This window comes from Culex quinquefasciatus, chromosome 1 (genome assembly GCF_015732765.1).
Source record: "Culex quinquefasciatus strain JHB chromosome 1, VPISU_Cqui_1.0_pri_paternal, whole genome shotgun sequence".
NCBI lineage: Eukaryota > Metazoa > Arthropoda > Insecta > Diptera > Culicidae > Culex > Culex quinquefasciatus.
In genome coordinates, this window is record NC_051861.1 from 127,656,723 (window position 1) to 127,671,251 (window position 14,529).

The 14,529-nt window shown below is 36.9% G+C and overlaps 1 protein-coding gene across 2 annotated transcripts in view; it reads left to right on the plus strand.

Annotated features, from left to right (window-relative positions):
- Window positions 1-4,852: 4,852 nt before the first annotated feature.
- The window catches only part of LOC6047967 (sporulation-specific protein 15), a 32,938-nt gene continuing 23,261 nt past the window's right edge, over window positions 4,853-14,529 (plus strand). For both annotated transcript variants that reach the window (XM_038249686.1, XM_038249687.1), the window contains exons 1-3: window positions 4,853-4,945; window positions 5,469-6,591; window positions 12,967-14,279. In XM_038249686.1, the coding sequence (XP_038105614.1) occupies window positions 5,578-6,591; window positions 12,967-14,279 (2,327 nt within the window). In that variant the 5' untranslated portion in view covers window positions 4,853-4,945; window positions 5,469-5,577. The remainder of the gene's footprint in view (window positions 4,946-5,468; window positions 6,592-12,966; window positions 14,280-14,529) is intronic.

Below are 14,529 nucleotides of genomic sequence, written 5' to 3' on the forward strand. Positions count from 1 at the left end.
TTGAAAGGTTGTTGCTTATTGGAGTTGAAATAAAACTGATCTGAACTATCATTTTAGCCATTTAGATTATATTAGTAGTTTTGGGCATTTTGGTCATGTTGGTCATTTTGGCAATTCCGCAATTTTGGCAATTCGGTCATTTTGGTCAATTGACCAAAATGACCGAACAACTGAAGTAACCAAAATTACCGAATTGGCCAAAATGACCGAATTGCCAAAATGCTCAATATGACCATAAAGACCAAAACGACTGAAGTAAAGAAAATGACAAAAAAGTCCAAAACGACCGAATTGCCAAAATGACCGATTTAACCAAAATTACCGAATGGGCCAAAATGATCAATATGACTAATATGACCAAAACGACCGAAATGACCAAACTGTCCAAAATGGCCGAATTAACCAAAATGACCGAATTGACCAAAATGTTCAATATGACCAAAATGACCGAAATTGCCATTGGTCATTTTGGTCGTATTGATAATTTTGGTCAATTCGTTCATTTTGGCAATTTCGGTCATTTTGGTCATCTCGGTCGATTTGGTAATTTAGGTCAATTCGGTCATTTTGGTAAATTCGGTCATTTGACAATTCGGTCATTTTGGTCAATTCGGTCGTTTTGGTCAATTCAGTAATTTTGGCCAATTCGGTCATTTGGCAATTTCGGTCATTTTGGCCAAAATGACCGAATTGATCATTTTGGTCATGTTGGTCATTTTGGCAATTCCGCAATTTTGGCAATTCGGTCATTTTCGCCAATTCGGTCATTTTGGCAATTTCGGTCATTTTGGTCAATAGAGCTATCTAAGCCCGATCTCACACACACTAGCACACCATTTGTTTTGCTGGCTAGTACAAAATTTAACCTCACTTTTTTCGTGTACGTACACGCAATACATGCGCACGTAGATAACTCTATTGACCAAAATGACCAAACAACTGAAGCAACCAAAATGACCGAAATTTCCAAAATGACCGAATTGCCAAAATGACCAAATTGGCCAAAATAACCGAATTGGCCAAAATGACTGAATTGACCAAAATGACAGAATTTGCCAAAATGACCGAATCGGCCAAAATTATCGAATTGACCAAAATGACAGAATTTGCCAAAATGATCAATAGAGTAATCTACGTGCGTATGTATTGCGTGTACGTACACGAAAATAAAGTGAGGTTAAATTTTGTCAGGCAGCAAAACCAAATGGTGCGCTAGTGTGCGTACGCGAAACGTCATAAAGCTCTATATGACCAAAACGACCGAAATTACCAACTGTCCAAAATTACCGAAATTGCCAAAATGACCGAAATTGTCAAAATAACCGAATTGGCCAAAATTATCAAAATAACCGAATTGATCATTAGCAATTCGGTCATTTTGCCAATTTCGGTCATTTTTGTGTGGGCCCGAATAGTCCCCTCGATCTGGTTGCGCACCAGACGCAGCCTTCGAGTGACAGTGCATGGACGCAGCCAAATGGATCTGACAGTTCGTGGGTCAGAGTCAGCGGTCGGCCTCTTGCATCAGTCAACCGTCGGTTGGTCGGTCGGCACGCTGCGGGAAATCAACTTCTCCACAATTTTGGCCAAAATGACCGAATTGATCAAAATGATCAATATGCCCAAAACGACCGAAATGACCAAAATGACCGAATTGGCCAAAATGAGCGAAATTACCAAAATGACCGAATTGCCAAATGACCGAATTGGCCAAAATTACTGAAATGACCAAAATGACCGAATTGAGCAAAATGATCAATTTGACCAAAATGGACAATACGACCGAAATTGGCAAAATGACCGAATTGGCCAAAATGACCGAATTGACCAAAATGACCGAAATTGCCAAAATGATCGAATTGCCAAAACGATCAAAATGACAAATTCTGTCATTTTGGTCAATTCGATAATTTTGGCCGATTCGGTCATTTTGGCAATTTCGGTCATTTTGGCGAATTCGGTCATTTTGGTCAATTCAGTCATTTTGGCCAATTCGGTCATTTTGGCCAATTTGGTCATTTTGGCAATTCGGTCATTTTGGAAATTTCGGTCATTTTGGTTGCTTCAGTTGTTTGGTCATTTTGGTCAATTGACCAAAATGACCGAAATTGCCAAAATGACCAAAATGACCGAATTGCCAAAACAATCAAAATGACCGAAATTTCCAAAACGACCAAAATTACCGAAATTGCCAAAATGTCCAAAATGATCAATATGACCAAAACGACCGAAATGACCAAAATGACCGAATTGGCCAAAATGAGCGAAATTACCAAAATGACCGAATTGCCAAATGACCGAATTGGCCAAAATTACTGAATTGACCAAAATGACCGAATTGAGCAAAATGATCAATTTGACCACAATGGACAATACGACCGAAATTGGCAAAATAACCGAATTGGCCAAAATGACCGAAATTACCAAAATGACCGAATTGCCAAAATGACCGAATTGCCAAAAGGATCAAAATGACCGAAATTGCCAAAATGTCCAAAATGATCAATATGACCAAAACAACCGAAATGACCGAATTGGCAAAATGACCGAAATTGTCAAAATGACCGATTTGCCAAAACGACCAAAATGACCGTAATTGCCAAAATAATCAATATGACCGAATTGCCAAAATTACCGAATTGGCCAAAATGAGCGAAATTATCATTTTGGTCATAATGGTCATATTGATCATTTCGGTCATTTTGGTATTTTTGATCAATGCGGTCATTTTGGCAATTCGGTCATTTTGACAATTTCGGTCATTTTGGTCAGTTTGGTCATTTCGTTCTTTTCGGTCATGTTAGTCATATTGATCATTTTTGCCAATTCGGTAATTTTGGGTCGTTTTGGACATTTTGGTCATTGTGGACATTTCGGTCAATTCGGTTATTTTGGACATTTCGGCCAATTCGGTCATTTTGGTCGATTCGGTAATTTTGGTCAGTTTGGTCGATTCGGTCATTTTGGTCATATTGATCATTTTGGTCATTTTGGACAATTCGGTCATTTTGGTCATTTCGGTCGTTTTGGTCATTTTGATCATGTTTGTCGATCATTTTGGCCAATTCGGTCTTTTTGGTCATTTCGGACGTTTTAGTCAATTCGGTAATTGTGGCAATTTCTGTCAACTTGGTCAATTTGGTCATTTTGTTCATTTCGGTCATTTTGGCATTTTTTTTGTCGTTTCGGTGATTTTAGTCTTTTAGTCAATTCGGTCATCGGTTATTTTGGTAATTTCGGTCAAAAATCTCAAATTTTGCGTTACGTAATAAAAGATTTTTCGCGTGAGTCCTGACCTCATACCCGTCTTACTATAACCTTTAACCTGCAAAACTCCGTGATACTTTAGGTGGTCTCTTTCACTCACAAGTATCGATACTAACATTCACATCCACCACTGGGTCGTAGCCGGCGCCGGTATTAATCTGCATGATATGGGGCCTTTGAGAAGTTGCGAAATGAGGAAAGAGTGCACCCAGTCATTTTGGTCTCCGAAGGCTGCCATTCGAGTATTAACCTTTCTTTCTTTCAGATTCCGCTCTAGTTCCACCCTTGCCGTCAGAGACTTGGGTGTTGAACTTCCGCAACTGTCTCTTCCTCTGGTAGCTCTGGTGTCGGTTCTGGCCAAGCACTCAAAGCCCTTCGCCGGCCAAAACGCTTAATTGGGTCCTAAAATGAAGCTTAGATTGCTGATATTATTGTTTACAGCGATAAAGCTTATTTTTCTGAGTACAATGACCCATTGCACGACCACAAAGAGTTAAAAATGGATTTTTGAATCAATTTTGAAAAATTAACCCCGCGGTCCTTCTTGACAGAAAAGCTCCTACTTGACAGCTCTTTCCAAGGGGACCATAGTTGATCCATCGAAAAAATGTTGTCTTGACAAAAAAAATTTTTGCGTTAAAATGAAAAAAAGTGATCAGAAATGGTTTTTAATCGTGTTTTTTACCGTTGTACATAAAAAATTACATGGGGGTTTAGTACCCAATTTGGTCGAATGTACAAGAAAAGTTCAATTTCAACTATCATAAACAAAATTAGGCCGTTGCAAATATTTTTTGAAGTTTATGTCCCTCGCCTCTGACCAAAGTCAAGGGGGGGGGAGGGGGGGCAAACAAATAAAAAAGTTTAAAAATTGAATTTACGAGCCATGGTTTCAACATTTGAATGGAAAAAGTGTTTTAAAATGCATTATACACCTGTTCAGTTGTTTTGCAATCATTAGTTTCCAAAATATCTAAGTATTGACGAAAAATTTATTTTTCGCGAAAAGAAAAGTTTTGCGGTTTTGTGCATTGGAACTCCATAAAAATTCAAAATATTTTAAATGCAGCCCAAACATGCTTAATATGATTATTAATGCAGAAAAATGCATTTTAGATTGTTTTCAGTTGATTTAACTTCTGTTTTTATTGAAATTTTGAAGTTTTTTGAAAAATATTTTTTTTGCCCCCTGATTTTTCGGACAAATTTTGAAGGGGGAGGGGGGGGGGGGCGACATAAACTTTGAAAAATATTTGCAACGACCTTATATTGAAAAGAAAAAAAATCAAGATCCTCTATAAAAGAATGCTGAATGTTTGTTTCATCCAAAAACTAGTAAAATTAGTACCTTTTGATATTTTTAAACATTTATCATCCCCTAAATGGGGATAATAATAATAATTTTTAAATAAAAAAAACTACATTGTTTGATTTGCCCCCACCAAATCGCATCCGCCCATGCGTCAGAATCTGCTCTCTCAAAACAAACTCCGCTTGCAGACTTTTGCACTCCCCCAGCGTACAGACATCCGCGTCATCGCTGCCATCACTGTTTCGTTCGCCAAACTGTCAAAATCTTCTTGTGATGATGTGTAATTCTGTGTTTGTTCGTCGCGCTGCGTTCAATTTTCCCCTTCGTCGAAAAAAAGCAAAAAGTGTCCGATATTCGTTGTAAAAGGTGGGTTTTCGGAGCTGAAAGAAGTGCTTCCGGTGCGGGGCACCGTTTCCGGGTGCAGGTTGGACGGGAGCGGTGTTTTCCTCGGAGATATTTGCGATTGAAAGTTGGTCGAAAAATTGTTCCAGCTTTTCTTCACACAGCTGACGTCAAGCTTGAAGCTGGCGGAATGTTTGAAAAGGTCGCATTTAGTTTCATTTTTAAAAAAGATTTTTTTGGGTGGTTTGTAAAAATGGGATTTTTTGAGTTTTTAGTAAAATTTTAGCTACCTTTTAAAATATTCAGCGAAAAAGTTTCAACTACTCTCTTTTTGGACTTCAAAACTGCAACTGGTTCACCTCGACATCACAACACACTCGTTCAAGTCTCTTTATTGTGAAGTGAGGAATTTCGTTGCAAAAGTCGCTCGTGTGGTGTGGCCACTCTTGCAGAACAATAATTACGTGTTTCTGGGCTTGTTGTATAAATTTATTGCTTAAGTCACTTTTAGTTTAGTAAATCTACTAATTTTTCCTTTTCTTTTTAGGGAATATGTGTGTAACATTGTGATCGACTGTAATTTACTACAAAAAAACTAGGAAAAACCTAAAATCTATCAAAATTTGACGTCAACGAAATAAACCCAAATTACGAGAATGTCCGGTTACGACCCGGGCGGTGGTGACCAGCCCAGCCGTGGCAGCACGCCCGACCTGACCAGTCTGCAGGAGAACTTCAGCCAGCAGCAGGCCAAAATCACGGCGCTGCGCGAGCTGGTCCGCGCCACCGAGTCCGCCCAGGGCAAAAAGACGGCCTCCGCGCAGGAAAAGGTGAAGAACATCGCCCAGCGCCTGACGCAGTACAAAACCAAGGCCACCAAGTCCCGCCTCAGCCGCGCCTCCAGCTCCGAGGTGGACCTCATGTCCACCCGGATCAACGAGGAGACGACCGAGGTCGAAGTTGACTCGAGCTTCGCCAACATCAGCAGCGTGGCGTACGAGGAGCAGCAGCACATGTCGCTGCCAACGGCGCGCGCCCGCTCGGAAACGCCCGGCAGCGAAAAGGTCAACCTGCTGCGCCAGCAGATGGAGCAGAACCGGCTGAAGATGGCGGCGCGCGAAAGTCAGAAGCGCGAGGTCGAGGAGCGCGTCATCGAGCTGAAGCACAAGCTGGAGGCGTCCCAGCACACGCTGGAACAGTCGACGGCGGAATTTGGCCGGTCGACGGGGGATTTGAGCGGGTTGCTGCTCGGGCCGCCAGCCGTCACGCCGGTCAAGATGGGACGGTTCGAGTTTAACAAGAGCACGTCGGATCTGACGCAGATGGTTGCTGGAGGTGGCGGATTAACTTCGAGTCTGGAAGTGGAACGGCTGCGGTACCTCGAGGGAAGGGTTAAAGTGTTGGAGCAGGAGCTGGCCAATCAACCGAGTTCCGACGAGCGCGTGAAGGAGCTTGAGCGTAAAATCCTGGACCTGGAAGAGGCGCTCAAAGAGAAAGAGTGCGTGATTGAGGCGCGAACGCAGGCTGTTTCCCTCATGACGGAGAATTTGACCGCGAAGGGAAGGAACACGGTCGATTTGCTGGAGGACACCAAGCAGGAGATGCTGCGCATGCAAACGAACTTTGTGCAGGCCGAGGCGAGTTTGAAGCAGGAGCTGGACCGATTGCAGGTGAGTGATGGCACTGTAATCAGAGTAAAATTTTATTTATTTTTTTAAAATATTAAGCCTGACGTTTGACCTTTTGATCAATTTTGACCTTTTGTCCATTTTTGGCCTTTTTTTTTTACTTTTTGTCCTTTGGACCTTGTTTCTTTTTGACCTTTTGTCCATGTCGACTTTTTGTACACTTTTGACCTTTTGTCATTTCGACCTGTTGTTTACTTTTGACCTTTTATCCTTTGTACCTTCTGTCCTTTGGACGTTTGTCTTTTTGACTATTTGTCGATTTTCGACTTTTTGTCCTTTCAATCTGTTGTTCAATTTCGACTTTTTGTCCTATCGACCTTTTGTACATGTTTAACTTTATGTCATATCGATGTTTGTCTTTCCACATTTTGTCCTTTCGACCTTTCGTTCTTTCTACCTTTAGTAATTTTTTTACTTTTTGTCCTATCGATTTTTCGTTCCTAGATTTTTTTATCTTTTTCATCTTTGTCCTTTGGACCTTGTGTCTTTTTGACATTTTTTACATTTTTGACCTTTTGTACTATCGACCTTTTGTCTTTTGGACCTTTTGTCCATTTTTGACTTTTTGTCTTACCGACATTTTTTTATTTTGGACCATTTTTTGCCTTTTGTTTTTTGGACCGTTTATCCTTTGTACCTTCTCTCCTTAGGACGTTGTGTCTTGTTGACCACTTTTCAATTTTCAACCTTTTGTCCTTTCACTTTCGACTTTTTGTCCTATCGACCTTTTGTATATTTTTAACTTTTTGTCGTATCGATTTTTGTCTTTCGACATTTTGTCCTTTAGACCTCATCTTTTTTTGGATCTTTTGCCTTTAAGCCCTTCTGTTCATTTTCGACCTCCTGTCTAAATCCTTTTTTTTCTTTTTGAACTTAGGTCCATTTTTTATCATTTGTCCTTTGGACCTTTTATCTTTTTGACCTTTTGTCCATTTTCGACCTGTTGTTTACTTTTGACCTTTCGACTTTTTTGTCCTTTGAACCTTTTGCCCATTTTCGACCTTATGTCTTTTTGACATTTAGTCCATTTTCGACCTTTTGACCTTTTTAACCTTATGTCCTCAAAATCTTTGGTCTTTTTGTCTTTTGACATTTTGTTCTTTCGACCATTTATGATTTGGACCTTTTGTCCTTTCGACCTAGTGTCCTTTGCATCTTTTCATTTGTTTAATATTTTTTCATTTGGACCTTATTTCCGCTCACCTTTTGTCTTTTCGACTTTTTGTTCTTTTTCAAGCTTTTTAATTTCGGCTTTTGGTTATTTGGACCTTCGTGATTTCTAGCTTTTTGCCCATTTTCGACTCTTTGTTCTTTTGACCTTATGTCCTTCGACTTAAAAAAATAAATAAATAAAGGACACATTACATTTTACATTACATTTGCAATTACCTAGTTTGGCAGTATATTCAATTGCAGAAATTGATTAATTTTAAGAAATTTGGAATCGCCTTAAAATGTTTTGAATATTTTTGGATTAAAAAAAATTGCAAAATATTTATTTTTTGAACAAATGGTGGCAAAAAATATATGTACTGGTGCATTTGCATTTTACAACATTTTTTTTTCATTAAAAAAATTCGGCACACCACTCGAAATCTTCTGTTTCTGATCATGCTCAATTTTGGTGGAGCTGTTGATACTTTAAAAACGAATGTATGACAAAAGGTCCAATGGAAAAAGTTCGAAAGTGGATTTTAAAATAAATTATGACGCTTTTTAGAGAACTGTTTATGTTTCAAACAAATGGAAAATCTCACAAAAAATACTGATTTATGAATACAATTTTCATTAAGAAAGAATTGAAAATATTACAGAAATATAACAGAAACAAGCATATCTTTGATTTGAAAAAAAAATCTTAAAAAAAACTCTTCTAAAAACTGTTTTTGTCAATGTAAACTGAAAAAAATTACAACATTTATAAAATTTACAAAAAATACATAAAAAAATAAATTGATGCAAAAATGTCAAATTTAATAAAATTTACAAAACTTACAAATTAACATAATTTACAAATTTAACAAAATTACTAAAGTTACAAAATTTTAAAAAATTACAAAATTGCAGGCCAAGTGCGAATGATTCTGATGATATCTCTTCAGTTGACGCTCAGGCGAGGAACATCCTGGAAGGAGCGTCACTGACTACGTCCGTAGTCCTGTTAGATCTTTCTTGATCAGGACAGTATAGCTCTGGTTCCTTGCAAGTGTCCTATTTTCTTACCTCCACGTTGGCTTGGTTTTCATGATGACCTAGCTGGTGGCCTGTGGAAACGGATCGTAAACCTTTGACCAGCGAGGGTCAGAGTCGAGACGGCTAGAAGAGGGGCGCGACAATGTGGGAAAGGGAAGTAATTTGTGATTGTAGACGGTATTGTTTAGATTCGCTGTATGTTGAGTCAACTGCTGTGGATGTACCTGAACGTTGCAGAACGGGGTTTCTCTCTCCTTTCCATTTCCAGCTACCATCTATCATCTGTTTATTTTTCACTGATTTTCTTAAACGGCTTTTGTTTACTATCCTCCATTTGATTTCGATTTTACTTATTTGATTCTCTTATTTCTCAACGCTTTTCCACTCTATTTTACTAATTGATGCTGCTGCAACAAACTGTCTGCTTTCCTTAATTTGGCAGCGATGTCAATTTTGTTTATCATGTGCCTTTTCTTTATTTATCTATTTCAATAATTTCTCATCTTCCCTGTAAATTGCCCTCAATACAATCTAAGCATGTTTGTTACCTCTATTTATTAACTATTGTTAATTTCTTTATCTTCTTCATAAATTACTATCTTTCTTTTACTATTGATTCTTTACATAGTATATTTCTTTCAGTGTCCGTTGTTTTAAAACTTCACATTTTTCTTAAGCAAGTGAGGTTTGAGCCCTGACTCAATTTATGAGATGATTAAAGGATTAACGCAAATATTACTATTGTACTTTTGAAAAACTTTTCTAAAATGCTTAGGACCAAAAATTGTAACAAAACACCGCGACAAAAGAAATAGCAACATAAAAACACGACTCAACACTAGGAAAGATTTCAGGAGAAAACAATAAACAGTAAAATAACAACTAGTTTTTGAATTCAAACTAAAAATAAAACAGTTTTTGCTTTAATGAAAGTTGATAGGCACACTATAAATGGTTAGGCGCTTATACTTACATCAAACCCTACTTAATGTACCACCCCCGGCCGAGTTAAAATGCGTAACCGGAAAAGAAGGTGTGCATGCCTGGCACGAACACTCAAAGCGTGTTCTAGCGTGCTGCTCGTACTGACTCAGAGCAAGGGTGAGATGTAGGTGTAAGGGCAGTGCGTGTTCGTCGAGAACCTGGTGCATAAGATCGGTCAAGGCCCGTTCTTACACTGAAAATTGCGAATTGCGAATTGCGAATTGCGAAAATTTTAAAAAATTACAAAATTGAAAAAAAATACATAAATGACAAAATTGATAAAATTTACAAAAGTTGACAAAATTTACAACATTTACAAAATTTACAAAATTTACAAAATTTACAAAATTTACAAAATTTACAAAATTTACAAAATTTACAAAATTTACAAAATTTACAAAATTCACAAAATTTACAAAATTTACAAAATTTACAAAATTTACAAAATTTACAAAATTTACAAAATTTACAAAACTTACAAAATTTACAAAATTTACAAAATTTACAAAATTTACAAAATTTACAAAATTTACAAAATTTACAAAATTTACAAAATTTACAAAATTTACAAAATTTACAAAATTTACAAAATTTACAAAATTTACAAAATTTACAAAATTTACAAAATTTACAAAATTTACAAAATTTACAAAACTTACAAAATTTACAAAATTTACAAAATTTACAAAATTTACAAAATTTACAAAATTTACAAAATTTACAAAATTTACAAAATTTACAAAATTCACAAAATTTACAAAATTTACAAAATTTACAAAATTTACAAAATTTACAAAATTTACAAAATTTACAAAATTTACAAAATTTACAAAATTTACAAAATTTACAAAACTTACAAAATTTACAAAATTTACAAAATTTACAAAATTTACAAAATTTACAAAATTTACAAAATTTACAAAATTTACAAAATTTACAAAATTTACAAAATTCACAAAATTTACAAAATTTACAAAATTTACAAAATTTACAAAATTTACAAAATTTACAAAATTTACAAAATTTACAAAATTTACAAAATTTACAAAATTTACAAAATTTACAAAATTTACAAAATTCACGAAATTTACATTCAAAAAAAAAATATCAAATTTACAAAATATACAAAATTGAAAAAAAAATTTAACATAATTTACAAAATTAAGACTAGAAAAATCAGAATAAATTATTTTGAAAGAATATAAAATTCTAATAAATATGTATGAAAACATTTTAAAGATCTGGCTCATGGTTGAAAAAATGGAAACACTCATTGAAAAATAATAAATTAATTGATTTGAAAGTATATTAAAAATAAGTTTGTATCTAACATAATTTAACAAAAAATACTGGAACATGATTTAATTATTTTGAAAAAAATTAAAAAAGTAATAACAGAAATATCAAACATTTGTTTTTATTTCAAAAACTAAAAAAAACTGTCTAAAGAATGATTAAGTTTTAAAAGAATGAAAACACTATCAAAAGTTTCTACGAAACCAGATCTGTTCATGTTGAAAAATAAAGCAACACATTTGATTTTTAACTAATTTTTCAAAAAACTGCTAATTTTGAAATTCACAAAAATGTGCAAAAAAACATAAATAATTTAGAAGTAATATTTCAAAATGTTTACAACTTTTTCTCGCTTTTGACCTTTTTTGCACATTCGACCTTGTGGCATTCGACCTTTTGTTCTTTCGAACTTATGTCATTCGACCTTTTGTCTAACATCCTATCAAAGCATGCCAGAATTTCGAATTTCTTAACCCTCTACTGGTAAAATTTTTTTTTCGAAAATTTGTATTTTTCCCGTGGTCAGGAAGTCATTTTGAGCAATTTTTGTTCAACGAAAAACTTTACTTCTCTTGTTTTATGTTTTTCTTGTTTAATTTTTTAAATTTTAATTTGCTTTTATCTTGTTTAGTTTATGTTTGTTTTTGGTAGTATTTGGCATATTTTACCACCTCCTATCATTACATTTTGCCTATCTATTTTTTTTCATGTTTTTACAGTCACTTTTTAATTTTTTTTGCATGTTTTTCACATTTTCTGCTATAGAATGGCACCATTATCATTTAAATTGCAAAAAAGTGCGTTGAGGCATAGTCTGGGACACAATAAAAATTACTGCATACTTCTTTTTACTTAAAATATAGGAAATGTTAGTAAAAAACACAACCAAAGTTGACCCCTAAAAAAATGACATGTTTAAAAACATTGGCAAAGTCATATAAAACAAGTAAAACTTCCAACCCATACATTATAAATTTTCTAAAACTTAAAGAGTTTTTCTTTCCATTGCTTTTTTTAATGATCAAAATTTGTTAATTTTTTTTTAAATGGAAGCCCGCCTAAAGGCGGAATTGGGTTGTAGAGGATTAAGCATCACCATCGTGTTCCCCAGATGATTTTACATTAGATTCATGTATTTTCTTGTTCGTTAAATTGATGTTTTTTTTTTACATATCCTGAGCATATAGTAAAATCATCTGTATGTAATTTTACCTAAATTGATGTGTAAAAAATTACATAACATAGAAAATTTTGAAAATTTTACACATCAATTTAGGTAACATTACACAAAAAGATAAATTTAGGGGTATTTTTCTTAAAAGAAAATTCTCAAGTGTAAATTACATCAAAAGAGAGGTAAATTTACATCAGAAGACAGAAACGATCAAAAAATGTGTTTCTAATATTTGCTTCGTCCTCCTCTTTCTCGCAGGTCGATCTGGACGAGTTTTGCGAGTTTTGTATTTCTTTTTCCAAAAAAAAAATCCTCTTAATTTAAACGGCAATACCTGGGATACAAAAAAAAATTATTCGAGATTGAGCATTTCCAGCGTGTTTCCCAGATGATTTTACATTAGAATCATGTATTTTGTAGTTCGTCAAATTGATATTATCCGAGATACCCTGCGCGTACAGGAAAATTATTTGTATGCAATTTTACCTAAATTGATGTGTAAAAAATTACATAACATAGACAATTGTGAAAATTTAATTCTCATCATTTTGTACATAAAAAGATAAATTTTGGGGTATTTTTTTTTTAAAGAAAATTCTCAAATGTAAAATTACATCAAAATAGAGGTAAATTTACATCAGAAGACAGAAACGATCAAAAACTGTGTTTCTAATTTTGTTTTTTTTTTTCGCTTTGTCCCCTTCTAACAGGTCGAACTGGACGAGCGCTCGGCCAAGGTGTCCAACCTGGAGGAGATGAACAACATCCTGGAGACGGCCCGGTACGACCTGACGGTGGAGAACTCCACGCTGCGGCAGAGCCTGGAGGACGTGCAGGACTTTGCCACCAAGATCAGCGAGCTGAACAAGCTGAACCAGAGTCTGCAGCACCGGATCACGGAGTTGGAGGGTTCGCGGTACGAGTTCATAACCGACGCGGAGGTCGAGCAGGCTCGGCGGGAGGGCGAGAGTGACGAGCGGGTGAGGGAACTGGAGGAGCGGGTGCGGGAGTTGGAGGAGACTGGGGATTTGGCGGAGAAGGTGCGGAGTTTGGAGGCGACGATCGAGGCGCAACGGGAACAGCTTGAGGGTCAGAGCAAGGTGTACGAGGAGTTGCAGGAATCGTTGCAGGAGAAGACGGTGGAGTTGAACGTGTTGAATGCGAACTTTTCCGTGCTGCAGGAGAAGCTGAAGACGGCCGGGCCGAAGCAGTTGTTCCCCAAGTCGGCGGAGGAAGAAGCGGAGGGGGAGACGAGCAAGCTGAAGCAACAGCTGGACGAAGCGAACAAGGGCGCGATCAAGTCCAAGCTGAAGATCAAGCAGCTGCAGAAGCAAGTGGATTCATTCAAGAAGACCTCGGCGGTTCACGAGGAGGTCGTGCGGTTGACGGAGGAGGTCCAAACCCTCACCCAACGGCTAGCCGAAGTCGAGGAGGAGAAGGGCAACCTCCAACTCCATCTCGTCAACTACGACGGCTCCCTCCCCGACTCCGAACTTGAAAAGCGCATCAAAATCCTCGAAACGACCTGTCAAAACCAAACCCAAGCGATCCAACTGCTCGAGGAGCAAAAGCTGGACATGGACGAGGACCTGAACGCGACCCGGCACGAGCTGGAAACGATGCGCGAATCCAGCAAGGTCGCGGACCAAGGAACCACCTCGATCCAGTCCCAGATGACGTCGATCGAGTACGAGGAAAAGTTCGAGCAGTGCGTCACCGATCGGGAAGAGTTGCGGACTCAAATCGGCAAGCTGGAGAGCGAACGCACCGAGCTGCAGCAAAAACTCGAGCGGTACATGTGCGAAAACATTGAGCTGCTCGATCGGATCGAGAAGTTGAGTTCGGTGGAGAAGGTCAGCTCGGCGGAGTCGATTGAAATTGTGGAGGGGCTGACGGCGAGCGAGAAGCAGGAGATTGAGGGGTACGAAGCGGCGGCGGCCAAGAAGAAGAAGATGGCTGCTGCGGCTGGGGAAGTGGGAGATGAAGGGGTGGACGAAGGAGGAGCGGTGGATGAAGCGAATAGGTGAGTTGGTATTTGATTTATTTTTTTGTTAATTTTAAATTAACATTATTAAATTTGAATTTTTTGATTCAACATGAATTAATTGAGTCAACAAAAAAAAACTGCAGCAATTGAAAAATCTGACAGCTTTGTTTTTTTTCTGTAAGAAATTTGTGTCATTATTTTTGAAAAACGAAAAATTACCAAGGCGCCGCAAAATTTCTAAAATGCTCATACAGTCCAGACTCGATTATCCGAAGTGAAATTATTC